The sequence below is a fragment of the Erithacus rubecula genome, assembly GCF_903797595.1.
Source record: "Erithacus rubecula genome assembly, chromosome: 3".
Taxonomy (NCBI): domain Eukaryota; kingdom Metazoa; phylum Chordata; class Aves; order Passeriformes; family Muscicapidae; genus Erithacus; species Erithacus rubecula.
This window is the reverse complement of record NC_136689.1, coordinates 83,477,488-83,505,171: the sequence shown is the minus strand read 5'-3', so window position 1 is coordinate 83,505,171 and position 27,684 is coordinate 83,477,488. Positions and strand designations below refer to the sequence as shown.

Sequence of the window (27,684 nt, the reverse complement as noted above, 5' to 3'; positions counted from 1 at the left end):
AACCCTATTAAAACCAGCCAGAGTGACTGAACTGTGTTCCAGAGCAAATACACCACAGAGAAAGAAAACAAGCAGTGATCTCCCAAGTACCAAGGTCTTTAGTATAAGTCCCAGCCATTACTATGGAAGAACCTGCATGGACACCACTGGATCTCTATTAGAACTACAGCAGCCAGAAACAAGACAAAACAGAGATGGGGAGCAAGTAGGCATCCATTGAAATGTGAGGCTAAGGACCACCTCTCTGTGTTGACAGATGTAATGCACTATTTTGAAAATGCAATTCCACTGAGGTTCCCTAATCCCCATTTAAGTATTGTTGGAAATTGTTAGTGAATTCCTCACATGTTTTAAATGTTCAAAGAATGATCAAGCACTTTGCTATAACAATGCAAATTTTTAGCTATGTTTATTAATTCTGCCTATTGACAGTAAAAGCACATAAGGTGTTTAACAGTGATGAGAATTAATGGCCTGGTAGAATGTGCGAAAGGTTCACTAGAAACCCGTGGCTAATGGCCAGAAGTCAACATTACCACAAGCATAAAACTAGAGTAACTGCAAGAATGATTCCAGGCCAATTAAGGTTCAGTAAACATTCAGCATCTGTGGGTTCCTTATGGCTTGTATTAAGCCAGAATGAAAGGTTTATGCACATAATTCTGTACCATTTTTGCCTTTATGCTTAAAATAAGAAGTGTTTCCCTAAAGGTCTCCCAAGGTCTGAATCTTTCACTGCATTTAATCACTTTTGTTGTCTTTCCTTCTTCTTTGCAGAAATTTTGCCTTGAGTACTCCTGGGACTGGTGTTGCATTACAGATTCATCAATGATTTGCTGCTTACTCTACATTATCTCACAAGTGCTGAGGCAAACAGTTCCTTGCAGGATCAAATGATCCTCTATATTCGCCTGCAGTTTAAAATATTGTTAATGTTGACACTTCTGACGAAAGCTCCACATTGACACTGGAATGTGTGAAACCTCCAGGCTTTGGTGATGCCACATAAACAGGTACCCAGGGCACCGAATTTTTTCTAGGTCCTCTATTTGCCCACAGGGACATAATCAGCTTAGGCAGAAACAACTTCAAATAGCTAACAGCTAACACAGCAAAGCCTGTCGGTCTGGAGGTGATGCTGCAGATGGGTGACAGAGAGACTGCTTGCTATCCTATGTTGCTAAACCACAGTGTCTGAGGATTTTGCTCTAAAGTCAATTAAATTTAATGGAAAGACTCCAAATTGCTTCAATGATCTTTGGACCAAGCTCAATAAGAACTAATTAGGTCTCCATTCCAAAGGTTAGTTGTTGGAATTATTAATGGATTTTTGTTTATTTGTTTTTAGTATTGGACAAGAGGGTCTTTTTTAATTATTTAGAGGAACTGACAGAATTTGGAAACTCATAATTTGCAAAAATAGGTGCCAGTATTAAAAGATTTAATTTAAGGTAAACAGACAAAAAAATTTTACACACTGTGCAAATGTGGTGCATTTCATAGGGACAAAGGAAACACAAACTAAAATTAGTGATACCTGCAATTCAGTTCTGTGGTATTTACTACACTCCACAGCCTTACCAAACCTTGCATGTGTTTAACATGGATACAACTAGGTTTATTCTCTGTAACTTCCAGTTCTGACAACAAAGTTTAGGACCAGGGCTGGACTTCTCAGAACTCATCTCACTACCTCTGCTAAAAACTCTTGACACAGGAGAAGATTACATGTCTGAAAAACTTACCACAGAGAAAGACTGTGATGAAGGTTCCTCATGTGGGAGTGATACCACAGCAAATGCCTGTGCAGTCTTGGCACTTTATACGATTTATTTATTCTGCCAGCAGATTTGCAGATCACCTGCAAATTAAATTAAGAAATGCTCAAAATCTGAAAGTCAGAAATTAGACCAAAGTAATTTATGTCATGATTTTCCTCCTGCTTTTCCTTCCTTTTTTTTCCTGGAAACTGCAGGAAATACTTGAAGTTCAAAGCACCATAAATATAATCTAATCAAATTGCAATTATGGCATATAAGACAGGAAACAGAGAGTTCTTCACTATGAATTGGTCAGAAAACAAAATTATTTAACTTGAAATGTAGTGTTCAAAAAAAGATCTAAATTCAGTCTTTGGATACTAGAGTCTAATTCTCTCTGCCACTAACAAAATGTCATGTCATTTTGTGGAGAAACAAGGTCTGCACTTTTGCTGCTGAGCTCTGAAATCCTAGTTATAGGAGGAGAGGAGAGTCTGTCTTGGTGGTATAGTGGCAGGGATGAGAGGATACTCATAGTTCACGCCCCCACATGGTGCAAACAAAGGCAGAGACACAAAAAGCTCCTCCTGTGGACAGAGACTGCCCTTAATTCTTCCTGACAGGGACTAACCTCACCTGAAATACAAGGAGTAAAGGAGGAGGGTTGCTCCCCTCTCCCCCATATCCCATCCACCTTGCAGTCATGAAAGGAGTAAGTTCCAATGAATTCTGGAACAGAGGTTTTCCACAGGTCTCCCCACCTGTCCCTTTGCTGAAACATGTGCCTGCTCTGTACCTGCTCCAAGTCAAGGTCACTCACTGTCTTAAAGCAGATGAGACCCCAGGACACAATTATGATGTGGTGAAGGTTACCTGAAGGAAGTCGGGGTAGGCACAGGAATATGCACACACATCACTTGTTCTGTGTATGGCAACCAGGTTTGGCCTGAAAGGATGGCCTGAGGGGATATGCTGCAGTTCACATTCTCTTGCAGAGATTTAGGATGACTGTTCAGCTCTGGTGTTTAGAAGCAGTGGCACTTGGCTTGAGCTGAAGACAATGAAGATGTGGGCAAACAGCTTTTCTGAAAATCAGTTTCTCAACATTCACAGATTCACAGAACCATAGAATGGTTTGGGTTGAAAGAGACCTTAAAAATCATCAAGTTTCAATCCCTCTGACATGGGCAGAGACATGTTCCACTAGACCAGGCTTCTCTAAACCCCGTCTAAACAGGCTTTGAGCATTTCCAGGGATGGGGTATTCAAAACTTCTCTGGTCAAAGTCTTGAGCAACAGCTACTCAGATTTCAAACTAACAGACAGATAATAAAAATATTTTGGATTAATATGAAGAAAAATTGGAAGAGCTTAGATGCACCTACATCCTTGAACCAAGCCCAGACTGAAGTCTCAATTAGGATGTGTAAGCATTTTTGCAACCTATGTGAAAAACAATAACAAAACTGTCATCCAGTTATGGCCAGTCAATCAGAATGATCCATAATGGGGAAGTTTTTAACAAGCTGCTGCCCAACATTTTTGACATGTTTTAAAACAAATCATCCTGATCAGCCCCACAGAGGCGAGTGCTTCTAAGCTTAATGACTCTCCAAAGAGGAGAAGACATAAAGATTTAGCAACTCAGTAGACATGACTGCACAGGCCTCTGCTGCCAGCTTGGAAATGACAAATGACTTGTTAATAGAGAAGCTTTCTCTTTTGTATTATTTTTTGCCAATGAAGTGAAAACAGAGCATTGATTAAGCAATCCAAGCTGAGAAAATTCCAACTAAATTGGATGAGAGCTTTCAGACCAGCAGCTTCAGACCAGGTTTCAAGGCTTTGAAATACAAATTCTGCTTGTTGCTTGATGCTTAAAGATACCTATCCTGAAGCCACAGACAGTAATTGATGTCAAGCTGACACTGTAGTTCACAGATGAATTTCAGTTGTGTGGGCCATGCCACGTACACATCACTTGTGTGAAAAAATGCTTTCTGTCTCAAATGCTACGAACTGAGAGAAAGGACTAATAGAGACATCAACAAAAAAGTTCTCTGCACAAATAGAATATGGCTGAAGAATACCAATAGCCCAACATGCTCCTAATACAAAATCACCCTTCTCTTCCACCTGTCAGATGAAATAATTTGTACAAAAATTCAGACTGAGCCTTTCACTCCCAATATTAGGTTTCTGCACAGATAAAATTCTAAGCTTATATCCTGTAGAATAATTTTATGGAAGTCACCCTACGTATTCAACAGTAAATAAAAACTAGGTGTCTAGAGGTAATTAAAAATATTTGCAGGTTTTCTTCCTCTTGAAGAAAATAATTAAATTTTCCAGGGGAGCTTTAAATACAAGCTTTGGCACTCACAGATATTAAAGTTTGAGTGACTCATATTCTCATTCCCTTGTGTAGCTACATTACTAGACTGTATTTCCCTCAATTCATCACATAATAGGCTATGTCCACAACCATAAAGCAGAGATAGTGACATGTCATGGAACACTAGGCCCAAACAGGAAAACAGGCCCCTAAGTAGAGCAATAAGCATCTAAACTGTAATACTCAGAAGGCATTATGGAGCCTTATTTAAATTTAAAAATGTATACATTTTTAAGTTGAATATTTAGTGTCTGGGGAGGGAAGGGGTTATTAAAATGAACTTGCAAACGAAACATGTCCTTTCACTACAGCTATTCTAACACACCCATAGAAAAATGCTGCAATGAAAAGTTTTCACCTTTATCAGGTCAGTTTGTCTGGACGACTGCTGGGTAAATAGCTATGCCATTCTATTTGTATTGCAGCTCTTGCTCCAGAGCTAGGAAAAATCAACATAGATATATAAGCCAAGTCAAAAATATGCTTTATTTTTAACAGATAAGCATTGAAAAAAATGTTTTCCATTTTTTTTAAACTAGAGATCTGTATATTTTATACATCCAAAAAATTAAGCCAGTTATTTTTGCCTCTTTGGATTTTAAATCAACACCCATCATTTTCCAGCCTGTTAATAAACAGATTGTCCCTGATGTAGCAGAATTGCTTTCCTGAAAAGTTCATGCAGAACTACAAATCCTAAGCCTAAGATGTTTTCTGAAAATTTTGCTCAGAAAACAAGCATAGCAAAGGAGCAGATTTCCCTATGATTTATCAGCCTTATTTAACTTATTATCTCCACATTCTTGATCAAAAAGTTGCTAATTGTTTGAATACCTCCTTCTTCCCTGAAAAAAAAACAAACCCTCAAAACAATCAGAATAAGAGAACAAATATTGATTGTTTTAGAAAAGAAACTGAGGAAAAAAACATTATTGGTGATAAAATTATCTGGATTTTTTTGTTGCTGTTGAAATGAATTACTGAGCACAAGATTTGTTGGGTGAGTAACTGCAACACTGGTGCCAGGGGAGACCTTCTTGTAGGACTCTGCAACACATAGACTGAATACCATTTTGATCGGATTTTCCTTGAAATTCCTTAATATAATATTATGCCAGCACTTCTATGGGATTTGTTGTTCTTCTTTTTGTAAATCAGAGAATCATAGAATGAATCATAGAATGGTTTGTGTTGGAAGGCATCTAGTTCCAACCCCCTTGCCCTGGACACATCTCACCAGACAAGGCTGTTGAAGACCTTGAACACTGCCATGTTTGTACCTCCCTGGACAAGCTGTTCCAGTGTCTCACCACCCTGACAGTAAGGAATTTCTTCATAATTACAGTTATACTAAAAGCTATTTCTTTCTAAATAGAGTACATAATTTCACTGCCTGAGAGGGAAGTAATAGCTCTGTACATACATGAAATTACACGCTTCAAAAAGAGAATTCTGTTTCCATTTCTTTCCTACGTCCCAGGATCCTGCTTTGATGTGAAGAGTACATAGCAAGTAAGTACTGAAACATATACAGATTCCTCACTAACCTCTCCTGAAGTTTTCTGACACACACAGAAGTGACATTCCAGCTGACTTTCATTGGTCAAACTTAGAGTCACTGATGCTGCTGAAGTAAATGGATGTAGTTACATATGAAAGAGATTTGAAGACAGTTTTTTTTTTTTTTCATTCTCACAGCAAAAAGTTACACTATTCAAAGTAGTTGTGTACATTAGAATTTTTTTTTATTAACTCATTATTTAAAATATATTTTATAATTTATTTGTAGTGGAAAAATGATTTATAAGTAGAAACCACAGGGGAGTCATAATTCAGGTCAGATTTGTGCAGCTCACCAGCTAATCTGAAAATCTAAATCTACTGAGACTTTCTGATATCTTCTCAGAACTGTGTGTCATATTACTTAAGAATAGACTCAGCTTTTACAATACTAAAAACATCTTCTGCACTGGCATCTACTTCTTTGTTCAGCATGTTCATCTCTTTTGCTCAGTATTTACAAATTAACAGACAATTTGGGTTTCCACTCTCCTCCCTGTAACAGATTAATGGCTAATGCATAATCCTGCTGCACTGGCTATAAAGTGCAATGGCTGCAGTAGAGAACATACCACACCTTCTCCTTTTACCAATTGCTTTGTGTATGGTGACATATTATTAAAGTGAAACAGCAGGAAGATAAACAAAATTTTGTCTCCTTTCATTCCTAGTATCCTACTAAAATTTCCTACTCATATTAACAACTGTAGTGGAGGAAAATCCTGCAACTTCCTGCAACTAAGAGATTAAGAAGTCAAGGGGACTGGGTGCAACTACTGGTTGTGCCTCAATTGAGTGAAACTGGCTTCCTTCCCACCTTCTACAGTAACCATGAAAATGATGTTTGCTTCCTTTGGCGCTGAATGCATTTTACATATTTCAGCTGCAAGCTCTTTGGGGCACAGTCAGATGCTAAATATGCTTTTCTACTATTAGTGCAACACAGCCATGACGCATCTTGAGATCTAACAAAAATCCAAGTAATAAGTAGTTACCAAGGGTTTTTTCCATGCAACAATTTAGTTCTGTGAAAGACCACTTTCCCAAGATTCAGAATAATACTTGTACATTTGCAAATCACCAGCGTGCCAAAAGAAAATCAAATAATACTTAAAAGACAGAAATAAACCATGAGTCGATTGGCAAAAAGGCTATTAGAGAAATACTGGGCACCTGAACAAATCCCTGCATTCTTCAGTTTCCAAGCAGTTTCATCTTCCAAAACATTTTGCATTCCTTTTGATACTGCACGCGTATCTCTTAAACAGCTTTTACAGCACAGCTAAAAAAGCCACTGCTGTGAAAAAAATGCTGTACCTGGTGAAAGTACTTCAAGGAAAGTAGACCCTAATCTGCAACCCTTTTCTCTCACAAATAATCTTCATAGCTTTGATCCTGACATGAGTAGGATTATTCATACAAGAGAGAAGAAAGGTAGGCAAGGGAACTTAAGAATTGCAATAACATAGTAAAGCATTGTAAAATGACAATAAAAATGGCATTTAAACTCTCTCGAGTTGTGCCTATTCTGTAGTACAGAAAAGGGACAGTAAATTGAACAAGTAGCTCTACAATGCTGCAGCCAGCAACCAAGCAGGACCTTGCAAAATGGAGGTACTGGAAATAAGCAGAGCTCACACAGAATGGCAAAAGTACTGTCCACACGCTAGAAACATCTGAGAAGTCAGGAAGTACAAAGATAAAGTTTGAACTCCCGTGAACTTAACTGACTCCTGTCCTGCAAAGAGTATGAAAGCACATAGTAAAAGGCTCTTTTTGGTAGTCTAAACAGAAAAAAAAAAAAAAAAAAAGTACAAGGAAAAAGGCTGTGCCAATGTGGAGGAAGGATGGAAAAGAGATTAAAGAACACAAGAAAGGCCTCAAATAAATATTTTCCCCAGTTTTCAATCAGAAAATTTTAGGTTAAATTTTCAGACAAAGATGGAGTGAATAATAAGAATGTGGATATGCAAATAGAAACTACCACAGCTAGCAAAAAACTAGATTCAAAATGTTAAATGCTTGAAGTCTGATTAATCACCATCTCACACTTCTAAAAATTTCTCTCACATGTAATGTGGTCAAGTGACAAATATTTTTAATAGCATCATCTAGTTGGGAGTGAAGCTGAAAAACAGTAGATATGGTTTCTTTACTCAGAAAAAATCTGTGAAGAAAAATAAGAGGAGATGGCAGTTGGGAAATTACAAGCTATTTCATTGGACCTCATTAGTATGAAAGGCTTTAAAATACATTTTGAGAGAGACAATATATAAAGACACAGAGGTAAATGAAAAATGGGATAAAGTCCAAGAGCAATTTCGCAAGAGGACACCATACAAATCATCCATACAGTTTTCTTAGATGAGGTAAAAGATTTTGTGAACAAATGAAATGTAATAGATCTCATCTTTCAGGACTTTAGCGATGCATTTGACATCGCGTTATATGCTATTAAGGAATCTGAGGACTTTTTGCATTGTTAAAAAAAGCTAAAGGAGAAGTAGTAACAAGTAAGTGCCATTAAGAAGGGATGCATTGAATCAATAAGGTTAGCAGTGGGCCTTCAGGATCCATTCTGGGGCTGCTGTTGTCCTTGCATAGTTCTTCATTGCTGTGACTAAGGTAGAAGAGTGCCTGCACACTCTAATGTCGGAAAAGTAGTGAAACTATACAAATAGAGCAGCTTGAAGACGTGAGCCAAAGAAATGGGGTAAGCAACAAGGCCTTGGGCAGAAAATGAAAACATAAGCTGGAGTATGACCCAGTCATGACAAATGAGGACTAAAGTTGCCAATGAGAGAGTGACTAAACAGGTAACATGACGAAAAAGGCAAATGAAGCTGTAGGACATGAGAATGGGGATTTCCTGTAGAACCTGGGAGACAAGGAGATTTCCCATCCAAAGACACTACCAGAGCTGAATTGTTTAGCCCTGCAAGAGAAGAGCTAACTCAGCATATAACTGCTTCCCAGGAATGCTTTGAGGAAGATGCCTCCAGGTAGAGGTAATAATATCTAATCCAAGGAGCAACAAGAGCATGATGAGGGAAGACAGTATACACGCCACACACTCATCTGGGCTGTACAGAAGGGAAGCAGCTATAAGGCTAGGAGCTTCTAAGATAGTCTTCCAGATAGAAGAGTGGGGGCAAAATCACAGCCTTGGAGTTGGAGGTTGATACACAGCTGGAAGTACCACATGCTGTACCACCTCTACAACTGCCTGGTCACAGTGTGTCCTTTAGCTCTTCCATTATTAGTGTGGTAGTGATATTATTACTGCTTTGATGTTACTAGCTTCGTTTTGGGGGACATATCCAACACACTGTTCCATTTTTCACATACACTTTTCATTAGAAAATCCATGTAAAACTAATTACACAGATAAAGGCTTTTGTGATAATGCAGGCTACTTGCAAGTGAAAATAAATAGATGATTTGAACAGCTAGGGCTCACACAAGCATAATGTTAATAATAATTAAGTATTTTGTGAAATAATCCATTAATAATAATAATTTTGTGAAATAATTCAGGGCAAACTGTGAAATTGTTCTTAAATTATTGGCTGCTTAGAATAAGTTTATCGGATGGGTGATATAAACAGAAATTTAACAGAAATTGTATTTTTTAGAACTTGTGGAGAGATGCATTTCTCCTGAAGAGAGTGAAGGACACTTCATATGAGCAGAGATGATCTGGCCCAAATATTCTTGTTTGCAGATGATGACTACTATATTATCCACTTTGTCTTGGCAGTGCCAGTCAATAGAGGGAGTGAAGCAAAGTAAAAAAGCCTTTTCTCTATTTGCTGATAACATTTTTAGTACATTTAAGGAGAAATCTGAAGAACCATAGTAAATTTATACACTCTAGAAAATATGTTGAGCAGAGAGAAAAGGAGAGAGACGACATGAAGAGTTGCAAAATACAAAACAAAACACAGAAAAACGTGTCCAAAAAGGAAATGTGAAAAAATTATCTTTAAAATACATTGTAAAAATATATTTGAAAGAAACTTTCAAAGAAATAATGTCTATAGTGTGTACCCATTAAGTTTACACTTACTTGAAAACGAATCAGTGGATTCTATACTAGGGATGAATCTAATCCTTGCATCCAAAAAAATAGATTCAAGGGATTAGCCAAGACAACAGCACTTTTTATCAAACAGAATTCATTTGTACCCATCCTCACATTACCAGAAAAGTAGCTCTCTCCTAATTAGCAGATCTTGAACATTAACCTTTTGTCTTGACTGCAATCACTTCGATTAGTGGTAATGTTCAGCCTCCTCAAAACTTCTTCTTTCATAAATTGACTATTCCCATGGTAACAGCTGCTACTTTCATTCTACAAACACCAAGAGAATGTGATTTCCTTTATATCAGTGGGCCAGGCTGGGGTGCAACTTTGGCCTTTGCCAATGCTTTTTTCAGATAAAACTGTTTATTCCAGAAGAAGAGGAAACAGGTGCAAGCGCAATTCAGGAAGCAGTTGTTGAGTCATCCACAAAGCAGGTTTGGCAATGCTTTGAAAAGAAGCTGTCAGACAGCCTACCTGCAATGCCAATATGTTCTGTGGCTGCATGAGGGAAGGACAAGCACATTCAACAGCAGCCACCAAACTCAAATCAATATTTTCCTTGGGTTGTTGTTTGGATGGTATTTTTTTTCTCCTTTTTGCTTGTTTCTTCGGTGGCTCCACAAACAGTAGCAAGATATCAACTTAATACCCCCACAAGAACAGTTGAGAAATGTAAATGAAGGATTTTCATTCAAAGAATATTGAACTTTAGCAAAAAAAACCAAAAATATCAATTCATTGCTGAGACGCTGACACAGCTTTAATGATTTGTGTCTTCATCTTCAATGCTCACACTGGTCTATAAACAGTCCTCATCTCAGCTGAAGTGAATTCCCAAAGTAGCATCAACTTCAGTGGGACCAGCAAACCTTCACAACAAGGATACTTTTCCCCCAGCAAGTCATGCAAAATTTTTCTGTAAGTTTATTAAATCTGAGGCTTTTTCCAGAAAACCCATCTGTTGCATATGAACTCATCTGATATCTTTACCTTCTTTGAAACTGAAGGTTTCTGAGTCAATCTGTCAGGGTGAGAATGGATAAAGTGAAATTCACATCTACTTTTCAGCAATCCACTGAAATAATCAAGTTTTCCCTCAGTCACAAATGCAAGGTTCTGTCAAAAAATAGAGCTGCAATTTTCCAGAGCTAGAATTGCATGCTCAGTTTCTTAAATTGGTATTTAAAATACATTTTTAATTTTTTAATGAAAATTTTAGCATCAACATAAAGACAGCAAAGAGAATGAAAAATTAATCACAACTCTAGAAGCCTTTACTATTTCCTTCTCCTTAATTAATCATTAACGCTTTCAGCACCAGACCAGGTGATCACTTTCCTTGCCTTACACACTTTTCATTCCAGGCATAACCAATCCCTGTTGTTAATTAGACACTGAAAATCTGAACACCATTTGGCATTGGGCCTACTGTTTTTAGCCAAAACTGTTGAGTGTTTGAGTGAACTATCCAAAATCATGGATCTGCTTTTATGAATGTGAACAGTCAATGGCTGCAATTGTGCAGCCTACATAGACTCTGTCTCTGCTCATTCCAGCAGATGTTAAGATTGCTCAGAAATGGACAAATTTCTGTCCCTCCTGTCTGAGCATTTATCATGCTTCTATATCTGCAGATTTTGTTGCCATCAGAAGGCACCAAACCCAATTCCATCAGTAAAGCCTATGGTTTCTCCCACTGTAGCCAAAAAGGAAAATGCCACTAGTTAGGAAGGAATAGGTAGCTGCAAATATATTGCAAGCACTAAGCTGCTGTATTTATATTTACATGAGTATTACACTGCACGCCATTCAGACTCAAAACCTCACTCTGACATGGGATCACAATCCAAATGGGACTAAATTAAATCTCCCAGTTCTGGGCTCATGTTGTGGAGGTCTGGGTTTGAGCTGGCACCCAGCATTCCAAGCTCATGTTTATTTTCACTTCAGCTCCAAAAATAAAAATAATTGGTGAATAATCCAGAACTGCTCATCCAGGAAAGGTTCCAAAGACTTGCCAAGTTCCAGACTACAGTCCACGGAAAAAACCAAGTGCACAGATTTGTTGGCAAGAGATACCTCTATCCTCTATCCTGCTCAGTTTGCACGTGCTCTAGGGTGGTTCTCATGAATGGAACAACTTTGGGAAAAGAAGTATGAGGGAATTAACTGAGCCCTACCTGTGAATGCAATGAATACCCCTCAACTTTAATGCAAAGGAACATCATAAAATAATTCAAAGTAAGCAAAAAAACCAAAAGTATTCAAATTAACAAAAAAAGTAACCAAAAAATTACTGCAGATCAATGAAAAGGAGGAAATGATTGGCAGGAAGTGCTGCCTGTAGGACTGGCAATATCATGGTAACAAAATCATTTTACAGTAAAACTCATGTTCTGATGCCACAACCCAGTTTTGCAAACATGCCATAGCCACCAGGATTATTAAGGTACTACACCCACATCCCACTAGTCCACTAATCCACACCCAGTTTGGTGCCTTCCTCTGCAGTCTGGCCCTTCTTCCTCCTGGGAGAGGGATGTGACTCTACCTGCACTGGTCCTGGAGTCAGGAGAGGCAGAGGAAGCAAGCAGTGCTCACTTTCCACTTCCCTCAAGGTTAGTTCTTTCTCTGCAGCAAAACACCAGAGCAGAGCAGGTGAACCTGTATGTTTCACAAGGATTTGTGGATCTCAATGAGTTCAAGGACTGGATAGGCCCAAGCTGGAAATACCCATACTGCAGGAGGACAGGTGGAGAGGAGGGGATCCCAACTACAATGCTTTCCAAATTAAATCTTTAGAGGGTAAGTCCTGGTTTCTCTCCCACTATCCCTGAACAACATTAGCTCAGATCTCACAGGAAGCAGGCTAGGTAGGAGACCACTGTCCTGGCCCACAAGTCCTATAACTCTCACTCACTCTTTGGCTCAGTAATATTAATACGATTGCCATATTGAGTGTCTTTACTATACTTAAAAAAAAAAAAAAAATAATAATATGGGGGATTCAGTATGTTGGTTTGCCTTCACACTTCTTTCCAGGGTCTCCAACCCCTGAAAACAGTGCATCACAGGCCTTTCTTACCTCATGCCAGGGAAACACAAACAGCATCCGTGCATCGCTCTTGGAGTTTTGAGATTTTTTGCATGCTTTCACCATATATTAATGGAACTTGTCCCACACCAATTGGTGAGCTAATTGCTGTCGAAGCAGATGGCAAGACACACCTGAAAAAAATATTTGGCATCTTTCTTTCATGTGAGGAGAATGTAAGAGGAAAAGGATGTCTTTTCCATTTTTCGAGGGCTGAAACAAAAGTTAAAGCAAGCTTTTGTGATCAGCAGAGTTTGAGGAACAATTGTCCAGCTCCAGTGGATGCATACCTTGCATCTAGCTCCATCTAATTCCCTCCTCTGTGGTTTATTTGCCTTGTGGGCATGCCACGTGCTGGGGCTCATCGACTGACAGCATGCTATCAATCTGCTCCAGGCACCGGTGCTCAGAGAGCAGCTTTGTGAAGCAATTCCAGATACCAAAACCAGGAGCAAACTCCTGAGGTACTCATGATAAAGAGGTAACATTTTTTCTATATTCCCTGCAGTTATCTTGGAGGGATGCTGGCACAGTAATGTCCTCAGTGGGAAACTACTGCTCAGTGCTAACTTCCCAGTGTTGGCCACCTTACATATTCAAACAGAGACATAAATAGCACAGCATTATAAAAATTAACAACAGCACCAGAGGTCTGTGTGAGGATGGGAGCTCAAAACACGACACTGCGGAAGAGATGCTGCATTGGAGCTATTCAGGCAGAAGGCTCTGCATTTGGAGAAGGAAGAAGAGCTTGCCAATTGGCATTCCAGCAGTTAGTTGCTGCCCAAGATTTTCAAGGTTGAACTTTATACCCATAGCTTCACAAAGGTCACGCTTAGCAAACTGCTGGGGCTTAACAGACCAAGGATGCATTTGGCTCTTATTCCAAGGCCCTTTCCTTGATATTAATATTGATGACAGCGGAACAAACATCTCAATAGCTGCACAGAAAGGCCAATGCACAAATGTGCTATACCAAACATATGGAAGAAGTCTGAAGTCTTTCAAACCACTTAATGAGAAAGCTGTGGATATCAACAGCAGAAGGAAAAATTTAAAATGGGAGGAAGAAGCCTATATCCTACCATGCTAATTTATATTGTTAGAGAGGAAAGTACATGGCAACGTTAGCTGAGGATTTTCAAAAGTTGCATTTATTTTTGGTTTTCTTTCAAAAATAGTGTTTCAATGAATATGCATCATGCTGGGTTTGTGGCACTGGTAGTGAGTTGATCACCATGGTACCTAAGCACTCAAGCCAATGATTAACCAGCAGAGCAAATTAAACAGAAGCTGAGAGCCAAAAGGCACTGTGACAAGCTCTTCACAGACCTTATGTATGCCACAGCATCCCTGTCTAGACTCCTACTCCTTCAGGCTTTCCACTGTCTATCTTCCCTGCTCTTAGGATAACCAGATCTTTCTTCCAAACAGTGCTAAGGGATACAGAGATCTCAGACAGGCTTAGGAGAGAGGAGGAGATAAAAAATCTCTAATGAACAAACCTTAAAAACCAATACGCAAGTATTTTCATCAGGAAAATCATGCTGAAGCACACAATAAGGGGAAAAAATTAATTTCCATAAATTGATTATGAATTGACAAACTTTGTTACATTTGCCATGCTATCAACCTAGTTTTTAAAATTAGTGTTCTGAAGAAGGAAAACAAGTCTTTGCTTGCTAAGGAAATGATCTTTCAAGGCACCGATGCAGACCATACTTGAACACCATTCTTAGCTTTATCTAATAATAATAAAAAGAATACACAAAAACATATGGCCATGTGCCTTCTTGAAAAAGACCAGAGATTGCATCAGCCCCTCTCCACAATGCAAAAAATCAACAAGTTAACACAACTCTGATGATGTTTGCTTAGCATATGTGAATACAACTAGTATGAGCTTTTTCTAGCTTGGGATGCTTAAGTAGAGGTCTCTGGATTTTAGAAAGAGAATTGCTCTGTTGAATTGCTTTGCTGTTTTGTTTTCTGTACAAAGTCTCTGAGGGGCACAGGAGAGCTGAGGGCTTTGCATGCAGGCCAACTTGACAAAGGTTAAATCCTTTCACTACTGGGGAATTGTGCAGCTATAATACAACCCTCACTGAAGAAGTTTCCTGTTTCCCATCACTAATCAAGGCAATGATACTGCATTCTAATTAAATTGGTGCTACGTGGAGTTTTTCCTCTGTACTGTTGCTGATTCACATTTGGGAGGTAGTTGCACCCAGTTTATCCTTTAAAAGAGGAGTAGGTTTTGGGGACAAGACCCCATTACCAGCAATGAAAACCCAAGTGCTCACTTCCTAGTGCAATTATAATGTGTTGTGCTACCACTGTGCCTCAGCAGCAGCAGTTTTGAAGTAGACACGAAGCGCTGCACTACCCATCTATATGTGTCTGTGAAACTCTGGATTAAAGCTCGCTCTAAGCATCAGCCTGACTCTGTTACCTCTCCTGTGTCTAAATAATTTCCATCACTGTCATCTCTAGAGGTTCAGATCCTCTGTGCACTTCATCAGGCATTATAATCGAAGCTAATGGAAGACATGTTTGTTTAGCTGTTGTAAATGGCTTTGAAGATCTTGGTTTCAGCCAGGGTGATGAATTGAGGATGTCAACTGGGCCAACAGTTTAATTTGGAATGAATTTAGCTAAAATGGATTACTGAAAAAGCAATATGGATTTTTCAAATTCATATTATTTCACATACTTTAGCAGTAAATATTTCCCCCCTTCTTACCATCTGAGTCACCAGGCACAGAACTGTAAGAATCAGCAATGACACCAGCTTCTCAAACACAGGACCAGCTTAGGATACTATAAACAGGTGTGAAAAGCCACTTTTCGACTGCAGCAGGAAGTACACCTCAAACAGTTTATCCCTCAGCTGACTACATTTCTGCCTAATAGCAATTCTGCAAAGCAGCCTGAACATGGTAATTAAAGTATTTTATGACAAAACTCACAAACCAACAACTGCAAAGAACTATTCCATAACACAGTTATTTATTAGAAGTATCTGGCTTTTATTTTCCCTGGTGCATTTTCAAATGAATTAAAATAATAACTTAAGGGGAAAGAAAATTATCTTTAAATAGTGGTGGGGTTTTTTTTTCTCTCTCAGGTAATTTGGAATCAGGAGGAGTCCAAAATAACAGCATGATTGTTGAAAATTACAGGGTAAGGTTGGAAACCTCTAGAGGTCATCTGGTCCAGCTTCAGTCATACTCAAACCAGCACCACTTCAGAACAGATCATTCTGAATTAAAAGGGAAAGGAAATAATTTAAAGCAGAAAGAAAGAAACAAATTCTTCTTCTACCCCCTTCCTAAAAAAAAAAAAAAAAAAAAAAAAAAAAAAAAAAAAGCAAAGAAATATTTATTTGATACATATAGTTATTCTGTGTTGTTTGTAAGTAAGCATGACCAACCCGGAAAACAGATTAAAGCTGGCACCTTTGGTTGACCCGGTTCCCTTCCTGCTTCCGATGCAGGTAACATTTAGCAGAATGTGTGGCAAACTCCGACTCAGCTGGCAGCCCTGCCCTGCCACACTGCTGGCCAGGAAAGGACGGAATGCTGCATGTTCAGCTCCAGTGACAGGGAAAACGCTCCATATCATTCATTAGCAGTCTGCTCCAAGTTAATTAAGGAACGGAGCTGACAGCTGCTGAAGCAGGTTCCACCCCATCTCCTCCTGGGAAAGCAAGGCCTCCAGGGCAGGGCCCGCACTCCACGGCAAAGAATAGGGTGGGGGAACCTTGCAAGATGTCAGCGAAACCCAGATGACTCATCAGAAAGTAAAACGTTTCTATTTTGGCAAGAGGCTGAAATAGCAGCCCTGGGTTGTGCTGCAGCACAGCAATAAATGACCCTAAGTGCCCGGGACAAACTCCTGTGCACACCTATACTCCTAACAGCAGGGGCTATTTCACATCTCATTAAGCAAAGGGGTTTACATGACAATTAACACATTAATTAGCACCATCTTTTTCACAGGTGAAACTTTGGCTTGAGATTTCAACATTTTAGACCACTGTTCTGTGAGTGAAAATTAAGGAAGAGTTTATTATGACTCAGGGTGACAAGGGCTTACAGGCAGAACTGGCATAGGAGGATATTTGAGTACTGGAGGACACTGGAACCTGGCAATGGCCTTTCCCATTACCTGCAAGGAAGGAGGGCCTCCTTGGACAATCTGCACCCTGCCATTCAAAGCCCAGCCCTTGGCATGGGCAAGGAGCCAGGCTAGACCCTTCATGAGATGATCATAAACAAGCCTACTGTACCACAAAGTCACACAGGGACAAAGCAGGGCCTGGGCTTCAAGGAGCAGCAGCTCCCATTCCTCAGCCCCAGCCACTGACCTGTGTGGCTCCCCACTACACAAACCCCTTTGACTGTAATTGTAGAGACAGAACACCAAAAAGCAACCCTGCTAATTTCACTGACAATAGGTATCAGCTGCAAGAGAATGTTTACTGCCCTAGAGCTTCACATCTTAGATACAGACTTAACAATTTCTACCAGAGACCGCTTTAAAGAAGAGTTGGCACTATTAAGCTGCATGACTATTTCTCCCTGAGGTTTTTGTACAACACCATCTTTAATTTCTATTATCTTTTGAGAGAATGGATTTACAAGTATACAAGTATGCAGAGTACTGGAAATTGAATGAAAGGAAGAAAAAATTGGAAACTGGAACATGTAGTTTTCAATATCAGGTGGACTCTGATAGTCATTGGGTCCATTCCCTATCAGATAGATGTTCCCAACTCACAGGAAACAGTGGCATGCTTTGTATACGTTATCTTTCACCTCCCTCAGGTACATACAGCAAGGAAGCTGTGTTCTAAACAATGTATAAACTAACAAAAACCACACTAATCTTTTAAATGTTTTGGCACTCGAAGTATAGATAAATTACTGTGTCATAGACTTACCTAACATACCACTTACAAAATAAAATCCAGGCTCTGGAGGAACACCAGATAACATGTCCTTTAATTAGCTTTTAAAAGCTGATGGTTTGTTTCAGAGTATGATTTTATTTCTTTTATTTATCAGCCTGCCTTGTTTCAAATGGGTACTGTCTGACTGACCTCTAGATACCCTTGCATTTGCTCTGATATCCCCAGAATGTCAATGCTTTGATTCTTCATCTTTCATTTCCCAAGCATTTCTTATTGGTCACTTCTGGTAGCAGTGGCAGCTGAAGTGGAAGTTTATCCTCTGATAATCTGTACTGCTTTAATGGTTCCAGGCATCTCGAGGATATTTTCCAAGTGTTATGGTGACACCAGCTGAGATCTTGGCAATAGAAAAGTGTTTCACATGTTTATTTTCTAACTTAGTCTCTTGTGGTTTTTCCTGCTTTCCCAACCCTCTGTCACCCCCTTGATTCCTATGGCTTAACTCCTTTTGTTATTACTATATTCTTAGTTATCACTTCTCAATATCTTTCTGATTAAAAAGCTTTTGAAAAACCTGAGGGCATTCCCACTATGCATCCAAAAATCTCTTAGCAGATTTCTCCAAACCTCCAAGTCACATTTGTCTAAAAGCTGAGCAAAAATCCCCTCTAAAAGGAACAACAATAGTCACATCTTTTTTATATATTTCTCTGTAAACTAGAGAAACTAGGAACTATAGCACATAAACCTTGTAAAACGATCAGCATGTTTCAAACAGTTCTAATACAAAATATGACAGATAAAACAGGTCAGTGGCTTTAGCATGTCTCCAAAATAACATATGCTTGGAAATGCTTATCCTTGTAGCATCACTATCCTCTTTTTCCCATCAGAAAATGAACCTTGCAGAAGCATGCCTGAAAAAGCAAAATTCTCATATAATTTCAATCACTCACTCAGTGCGTTCATGACTTTTATACAGCTGACTGAACATTTATTATCTCATGTGAAAGAGAAGCCGTGAGTTTGCTCACCTTTGTCACCTGCAGGATCTTTGAAATGCCTCCTCTTCTGTTTCTTCCTAAGAGTACGTTTCCGCATCTCCCAATCCATTCCCGAGCCCACTGAACATGCCGACATCAATAAGTTCTGGCTAAGTTATCCTACGTAACTCTGAAGAAAAAAGGAGAGACTTGCACATGCTGAAAAAGGTCTTCTTTACACTCTTTGAAAATTTTCTTTTCTTGGTGGTCTGTCACAGTCAGGTCTCCGGTAGTAAACTGAACAACCTATCCTCCTGGCTCTTCTTTTCTTCTTTTTCTTTTCTGTAAACACATAATCAGGGCTTCAAATCCTTTAGGCATCACAAACTGTATTTCTCTATTGCCCTCTACTGACTGCCGGCTCACGCCGCCTTCCCGGAGCAACAGATACGCGGTACGCGCTCCCCGCCGCCCTCCCCCGGATCGATAATGATACACGGTGACCAAAAGTCAACACAAATCATTCTATTTTCTCCTTTGTTGCAAAACACCAGACGAGATTTACAGCCTGTCGTCCAGCCGTGGTATCTACAAAACGCTAAACAACAGACGCAGGAAGCAGTTCCTAACATGGCTCTGCTAACGTGGGCTCTTTTTTTTTGGTGAACAAAAGCCAGGAGAAGTGGAGACGAATGCGTTCTGCCTTGAAATGCGGATGAATTCATCCCACTGATGCCATAAATACTGTGCCGGGGATCTGAGGGCTGTCTGGTTTTAAGGGTTTGGTCCTGCCAGTCCTGGATGCACAGAAATAGTGCTTTTTGATGGGGGTTCTGCAGGAAGGGGCTGGTAGAGAGTCGTGAATTTGAGGCCATGGTTTTTGGCCATCCCCCCTTTGTCTCTAGTGCTTTGTTTAGCACATTCAGCAGCACACCTCATAAGGGAAAGCCTCATGTGACAGGACCCGGGACGAGGCACATCACCCTGTGTGTGGATGGCACTGGGAGAGGCTGTTTGCCCCGCTTTTTGGACAAAGATGATCTATAAAGCAAAGAGAGTCCAGCAAAAGATAAGAAAAGGAATGGCCCAGTGTTGTCTCAGGAGCAGAAGGGGAAAAAAAGAGTATAGGTATTTCAGGCAGACTGGAAGAGACTGAGGGAGACAAAAGCAGGGATATAAAGAGTGTAAGAGTGAAGGTGGAGGGGGAATATAAATGAATCCTTTGCATTGTATTAGTCACTGCTGGTTAATAAGTGCTGGTTAATCAGGTCGCTCAGGCACTTGTTCTCACAAGAAAAAGTTAAATCCATGGTGCTGGTGCAGATGTTCTGGCCCACCTGCATCACTCCAGGGCAGGGAGGAGTCAGGTCCCAGCTGCAGGCAAAAGAAGAAATCCCTAAGCACATTTCCCTTTATCAATGCAGAAGCTGTGAAAGAATGTGGCACTATCTTGCCTCACCATACCTCCTCCACAACCAACTTCCCTAGGAAACAAACATGCTTAAAAAGTTATAAATACAGACTCGCCCCCAAAAAAGTGTTGGAATTATTTTTGTCTACTCGTGTTCAAAAAGTACTTTGACTTTCCTCCTCCAGTATTAATAAATGAAAATAATTCATTTGCCAAAAAATCCATTGAGTGATAAACACTGGTTGTGTTTAGAATAGATATTACGTGACATCCCTGCTCTTCCACTCAGAAAAGGTAGGAGTTCACTCAAAAATTAGGATCAAAAAAGCCATGCAAAAAAACATGGCAACAAAAAATATAATATTGAAAAGTTAATTGAAAAAATTAATTAAAAAATAGAGTCAACAGAAGCTTTAATTGTACCTATTATGAGCATTTCATTAACAAATCCAGATTTACTGACTGTGCAGTAAAGCTCTCTTAAAGAAAGCCTTGAAATTTCTTTTTGCCCTTGGCTTTTGTATTTTTAAAGCGCTTGGTTACTCCATGTCAGAAAATAAGAAATAATTATATTTATTCAAATTCCTTGATAGACTATCAAAGCCTGTTTAGCTGAATACCTCTCCTAAATGAACACCGTTACCAATAGATGAAAGAATATAAATGTCTAGCAAATGAACAAGACCAAGGGAATTAATAAAACACACATCAAACGGTGAAAAGCTGAGGGTAATGTTTCGGGGCTTTCTTGGGGGGTGGGAGGTTTGGGTTTTTTTGGGTTTTTTTTGTTTTGTTTTGTTTTTTTTTTTTTATATTGGGGTTTTTTGCGTCTGCAGTCGCCAAAACCCGCGGAAAAGGCACCTCAGGTAGAGAGTGTGACAGATGAAGTTCAGCAGTGCTGAGCGTCAGGCACATTTCTGGAGCTGCTGCTGCAGACCCTGCAGCTGACAACCCCTCACAGAGGAATCTGCGGGGTTTGGGGGGTCGGTTTTGGGATTTTCCCCCACAGAATCCCAAAATTGTTACGGTTTGAAGGGGCCTCTGGAAATCATGCAGTCCAGCCCCCGTGCCAAGGCAGGGTGCCCTGGAGCAGGCGACACAGGAACGCATCCAGGTGGGTTTGGAATATCCCCAGAGAAGGATGCCATGAGTTCTCTGGGCCAGCCTAAGAGCTCTGCCGCCGTGACCTAAAGCTATTTTTCCTCACTTTTTTTTTCCCTAGAGTAAAAGTTTCCTTTCCTACTGGAAAATCTTTTCACGCAGCGGGGGACACAAGCGGCTGCCCGCGTAAGGCGGGCACCGCGCTCCGAGAGGGCTCGGGCCGGGCTGGGCCGGGCCGGGCTCCCCACAGGCGGGCCCCGCTGTCCTCCAGCCCCCGCCCGGCCCGGTACCCTGTGCTGCGGCCGCGGTGCCGCCGGGGCCCGGCCAAGCGCTGCACACCGCCCGCCTCCCCTTCCTTCCCTTCCTTCTCTTCCGGCGGGGCGGGCGCTCGGCGCCATGGGGCCGCGGCGGGTGCTGGCGGCGGCGGAGCAGCTGGCGGGGGTCTGCCCGGGCCAGGCGCGGTTCCTGCTGTAAGGAGTCGCGGCGGGGCGGGACGGGCGGTGGGAGAGCCCGCGGGATGTCCCCGCTGCGGCGGCGGCCGCGTCCTGACGCTTTCCCTCTCTCCCGCGCAGGTGGATGCTCCGCAATTCCCGAGGCGAGTGAGAGTGAGGGGCCGGAGGAGGGGGGCTCCGCAGCCGGGCTTGCCGTGATCCCGCCGCTCCGGCGGAGGCCGCGCAAGGACAGGAGCGTGGCAATAAGGGATGAATGAGTGGATGCCGGCTCGCCCTTTCCCTGCACTTTCCCCTCGCCCCGGCTCGCCAGGAAGCGGGGCCAGCTGTCCCTCGGGGGTTTAGGGAGTCCAGCTCCGGCAACAGCAGCTAATGAGGCAGATGCCAGGAGCCAGCCTCTTGCTGCGTCTGGAATTTATCTCAAAGCGTTTCTTCATTCTAGCCAGAGGTCATGTCATCTTCTCACACTTAAAATGGGCAAAGAGTTTTACAAGGCTCTGTTGTCCCTGATCTGGTAGAAGATTGTGCCTACATGGAGCTCTTTGCAGAACTGTGAGCCTCCAATGCTAAAGAGTTTTAGCAAGGAATCACATTTTTTCAAGAAAATCTACAGTTATGTATTGTATAATCTTGTGCCATGTACTAACTTAGTCTGAATTGTGCTCAGCTTCCTTTTGTGTTCTAGTGCTATCCTAAACACAAAAACACTTAGGTAGTGTCAAAACTGAAACACACAATTTTAAGGTTTGCTTATAAAACATAGTTATTTCATCCTTTTGCCTTTATTTATCTGTAGCTAATGAACGTGGATTAGAAAGGATATGTCCTTACTGCTTCCAGTTCCTGGTTCCTGACAGCTACCGGGTGCGCCTCAAACCAAAGATGAAAGTGACTCCACAGATAGAGAAAGTTCTTAAACGAGAGGCAAAGAATCATAAACTTAACATGAAACAGACAAAGCTTTTGAGAAAGTACAAGGAGTCAAGAAGTGTTCTGGTAAGGACATCTATTTGGAACTGACAAGTACATGTTATTCTCTAAATTTCATGTTTCTATTTCAGTGGCATAAAAAGGAAGATACAGAAACCCTTCTCTTAGAAGAGGAGCCCACACATCTCTTTATTATGAGCATAAGACTCTTCCTCTCTTTTTGGAATAACTTCTATGCATAAATGACATTTTTAAAATCTACCTTCCACAATAGACAGATCATGAATGCAATGACAGCACCATTAAGCTTTTCTCTCAAAAAAACCCCTTGTGACCCTACATGTTAGAGAAGCTACACAAACATCTCGTTTACTGCCTTTGTTTCAGTTTATCTGTTGTTGAGCAAATATGTTTTGACACAAGCCTTACTTCATGTATTTCACTAGCCTCACATGGTAACATCAGATTATTATTACCCTCTATTAATAGAATTTTTCACATTTGTTGGAATATGACTGTTTATAGGAAGTCTTTCAAAACTAAACCACAGAGGTAATTTCAACAAGTTGATGTTTTTTCAAGGCCTCAGTTGTTTTTCCTGAAAGTACTCAGAAATGCGACATTTAATTACTATTGGAAGAATAATAGCATACATTTAATCTAGTGTTGCCAAGGTATGTACTGTTTTTAAAACAGGTTATGTGAATGGCTGTTGTAATAAATGAGACAGCACCCTATTGTGCCCAGCAGTTGCTATCACACTTGGAATTTTCTTGGATAAGAGTCAAGTGGTTTTAGGAGTGAATTTTGTGAAACTAAAAATTATTAGAGTTAATAAAAAAAATTAAACTGAGGAAATATCACCAAGGTTCTTGGCTGTCAGAACAAAATACGATGCTTCATAAAGGCACTCTCCCCAAATTGCAGGTCACAGTTGAGCTTCAGAAAGGACATCTGAAAAGGTTTTTCACTCAGAGGGTCGTTGTGCACTGGAACAGGCTCCCCAGGGAAGGGGGTCAGCACCAAGGCTGACAGAGTTCAAGAAGATTGGGACAGCACTCTCAGGCACATGGTGTGATTCTTGGGGATAGTCCTGTGCTGGGCCAGGAGCTGAAATTTCATGATGTGTGTGGGTCCCTTCCAACTCAAGATGTTCTGTCTTTCTTCAAGCTGAAATCTTTGCTTTATTTTTCTGGGATCACAAACGTTCAGGTTACATTAAGAACTGTCTCTTTAAGCAACTGATGAACAAAGCAGTGGTCTATGAAATGATGATGGGCTCTTAGACTTACCGTGTGGCTACAGAGTGTTTGTTAGGGACACACTGTGCATTCATATGAGTAGTTTAAAATTCAGTTTAAATAGGTCCAGTTTAAACTCTGGGTAATATTTTGATCTCAGTATGTAATTACTGTTTGCTGTACTTGTGTTTTGTTCCATTTGAATTTGTCCTGTGGATTATGATTTAAGTGTTTCTTATTTCAAGTCCTTAAAATGCTGTCAGCAACTGACAGCTTTCTGAATTAGCAATGTAGATCCCTGTAATCCAATACCTGAGACTTGTGCAAATGAAAATTGCAGTGTGGTTGGAAATTAAAGCGAGCAACAGTGTGACAGGCTGAACCTCTGAGAACTTTCTTAGCAAGTAGAACTTGATTTTAGATTGCTTCTGTTGTAAAAAAGCAAATAACATAGGGACTGTTTCAGGGCTTTAAACTTTTGGAGTTAACTGCTGATCCATTTCAAGGAGTGGAAATTAGCTGTGAAGTGCTGTGATTAATCCAGTAATTCCTGCATTGTAAGGTGGCCACCTCCATTTATATTCTGCACAGTGCTAAGTCACCATGAGATGCTGAGTTTGTTTCCCACCTGTTTTTGTTTAGAAAAACTAAAAATACACCAATCCCTGAGCACTAAAATAGTTAATGCTATTTCTTTTTTTTTTTTTTAGTTCATTAGGCTGACAAAATATAATGTCTAGAGGAAGTCAAAACACTTAACTAAAAACATTTCATTTCAGCATCTCTAAATGTAATTTTTAATAAAACTATCTGAATTTAGTTAAATTGACACACTTTGAAATGAAGAATGGTTTGGTATAGATGTCTTCAAAACTGCTTAGACATTTTTGTGACAGTCTTTTGAGTATGTTATTTTTAACCAGAAGCATCACGTAGCTGATTTTCTGTCAGTCTAATTGGTGCCTCAGAAAGCTGTCTGGCTGTATTAGTTTCGTATCTCTTAGTGTGAGTAGTTGCCATGGCAGTAAGGGATATCAGGGATGCCTGACAGTCCCTGTGCCTGGGTGATGTGATTGGTTCTGATGCACCTCTCAGCTTGGTGTGCTGCTGAAGTTGCCTGCAGCCTAGATGTGCACAGAGAGAAGAGAAAGTGCCCTTTGTTTAGAACACCCTCCTTTTTGTAGTAAGTACTTTTGCCCTAATACAAAGCCTCATCTTTGTTCACTGTTTTTAGTAGAATGGGTGACTGAGTTTGATAGTTTAAGTAACTTCATTGGGGGTAGAATATGCTAATGACTTTAGATGACACAGAATGTCAAGTTTTTTAGCCAAATTCCTAATGTATAAGAGGAGTACTTTGGTATACTCAGTGTATCTTGTACACTCAAAATATGATTTGCCCAGTTCAGGTGCTGTTTCATCTGTTTTGATGGGGTTGTTCTCAGCATTTCACTGTACAATATTACATTCAGTGGTAGGGGTCTCCTGAAATTAGTTTGTAGGGAATTGGAGTAATTTCTAGATAAACCCAAAGGATGTGTTTGGCTTAAGAAGGCCAAATTAAAATACGAGTTACAAAGTGCTGTTTTCTAGTATCTCATGTTTTACTTAGGCAAATATTTAATTTGTGTCATGGTATTTGGAGAACAGTTTGGATAATTCTTCTAACGGCTTTATAATATATAAAGGTGGAAAGACTGAAAGGCAGCTTGACATTTACTTTCTTCTCTCCATAGCTGGTTACTTGCAAATCTTGCAACAAAACAACAAGACATTATGGTAAAAGCAGGGATTTTCTGGCTACCAGAACACAAAATTGTGGCACTCCAGGTATCAAATCTAGCCTGAAGACACCAGATGTAAAAATTCAGTCTGCAAAGAAAATGACACCTGTAAGCTGCAGTAGGTTGGGATCTAAAGGGAACAGTCCCTCATCACTTTCCAGGTATGTTTCCTATTTAAAACAGCCTTTGCCAAGTAGAGTGTATTAAATCTTGTTGATTTTAGATCATACATTAATAAAGTTTAAATTGATAATTTAGTGTATTTCTCAGTTGGTATGGTTGAGATCAATTTTAACTTTCCAACCTTTCAAATCAAGGATGATCATGAAAAGCCACTGTTTGCAAAGAATGCCCAGTTTTGTGTCATTAATGCAAAATGTCTGTCCTAAAATTTGCATGACAAAGTTAACACTTCTGACTGCTCACTTGCACTTAAAAATACACTATTTCTCATGGATATTTTTCACTCAAATTGTGTATTTGTGTTTTTACAGTTACTTCATGTTAATTCAAATTTCTCCCCTTTAAGACATTTGAATCTTTTGTTTTTCAGGACACGTGAATCTGGACAGACAGCAACCAACTCTGCTTCCAAGACTCCCCGAAACTCCAAATTTCACTTTTCTAAGCTAAAACGGATGCTTGACCTGGAAGAAAAAGAGAAAAGCCAGAAGGCAGATTTCAAAACTTTTTTGACTTTACTTTAGTTATATATTATTTCAAGTAATAAAGATTACAACAATAAATATTGCTCCAGTTTTAGTAAATCAGCAAAGTGATTTCTTTAAAAATCAAGCTAACATCCTGTACTTTGTGTAATTATAGACCATATTTTCTTGGAAGGAAGCTCTCTTTCTAAGGGGAGTGATTGTCTGCCAGAGGAAGTTGAGAAGATATCCAGTTTAATATGCTTGGGAATCTTGAATGTGTTTTGCAGTTTCTGATGCCCCAAGAATTAAAAACCTGATCCTTTGAGAAAGCTGATGATAGTCCCACCAGGACCATTTAATTGTCAAGATTAAAGATTTTCAATTTATGTTTGGCACAGAGATCAGAGAGTACAGTGTAAAGTCACTGTTCAGGACTGATGTTATAGCCCGTCCCACTTAGTCTGCCGTGATGATTCTGCACATGGTGCTTTTTCTCCTGAAAAATACAGCAAATTAGTTAAAAACATTTACTTTCTTGGATTTAAAGGTCTGTATTTTCCTTTTCTTTTGCTAGTTTAATGAATAGTTTACTTTAAGTGCCTTCAGACACAGTGAACACTGCTTAAGAAATAGGACCAGCAAATAACTTGGACTGGGAAGCAGTCCAGGGCAGGGGAGAATAGTTCATTGTAAACTGTAGTTAGGAGTCTCAGAGATTGGCATGTAACCTTTTTATATCTTCTGTACACTTGCACAATAACTGAAGGGTGCATTGCTCTTTGTCTCTTTTGTATGTGTAGGATAAAATGAACTGCCATTCTTAATCAAAATACAAACCTTGGAGTGTTGCCTTTTTCAGCAGAACTTGGCATTAATTCACCTGTTGCTGTACTTACAATCCAGCCCTCTGAAAAGTACTTCATTTTGTTGACGGAAAATGTGCATTGCACAGAAGTATTTGAAAATACAAATTAAGCAATAAATTTTCTTATAGAAGTGCACACATTAGGTACTGCTGTGCTTCCCATGAGACCAGTGAAATCAGCACAGGCATCTGCTGTGTTTTAAGGTGCACCAACATTAGTGTTGGTTAGATCAAAGCACGTTTCGCTGTTGTCCCTGTTTACCATGCTTCTTACACAACAACTTGCAGTCTCAAGAGTATATTCCTTTTGGATAAAACTGCAGATAAGGGATAAAAGACATGAATGGGGGAACACAAGCAGTGTGCAGAGTAAGCTAATGGGCAGCCTAGCCACACAATCACAAGAGAGCTTGTCTAAACAACGCATTTCCAAAAATGTTTTGTGGCAGTAGGCACTGA

The 27,684-nt window shown here is 40.0% G+C and overlaps 1 protein-coding gene across 1 annotated transcript; it reads left to right on the top strand.

The window, feature by feature from the left end:
• The first annotated feature begins 21,687 nt into the window (after positions 1–21,687).
• On the top strand, positions 21,688–26,456 carry RMP24 (ribonuclease MRP subunit p24). The gene is made up of 5 exons (XM_079300413.1): positions 21,688–21,776; positions 21,879–21,901; positions 22,552–22,751; positions 25,663–25,871; positions 26,264–26,456. Exons 1-5 carry the CDS (start codon positions 21,703–21,705, stop codon positions 26,415–26,417), a joined length of 660 nt encoding a protein of 219 aa, XP_079156539.1. The 5' UTR covers positions 21,688–21,702; the 3' UTR covers positions 26,418–26,456.
• The last annotated feature ends 1,228 nt before the right edge of the window (positions 26,457–27,684 follow it).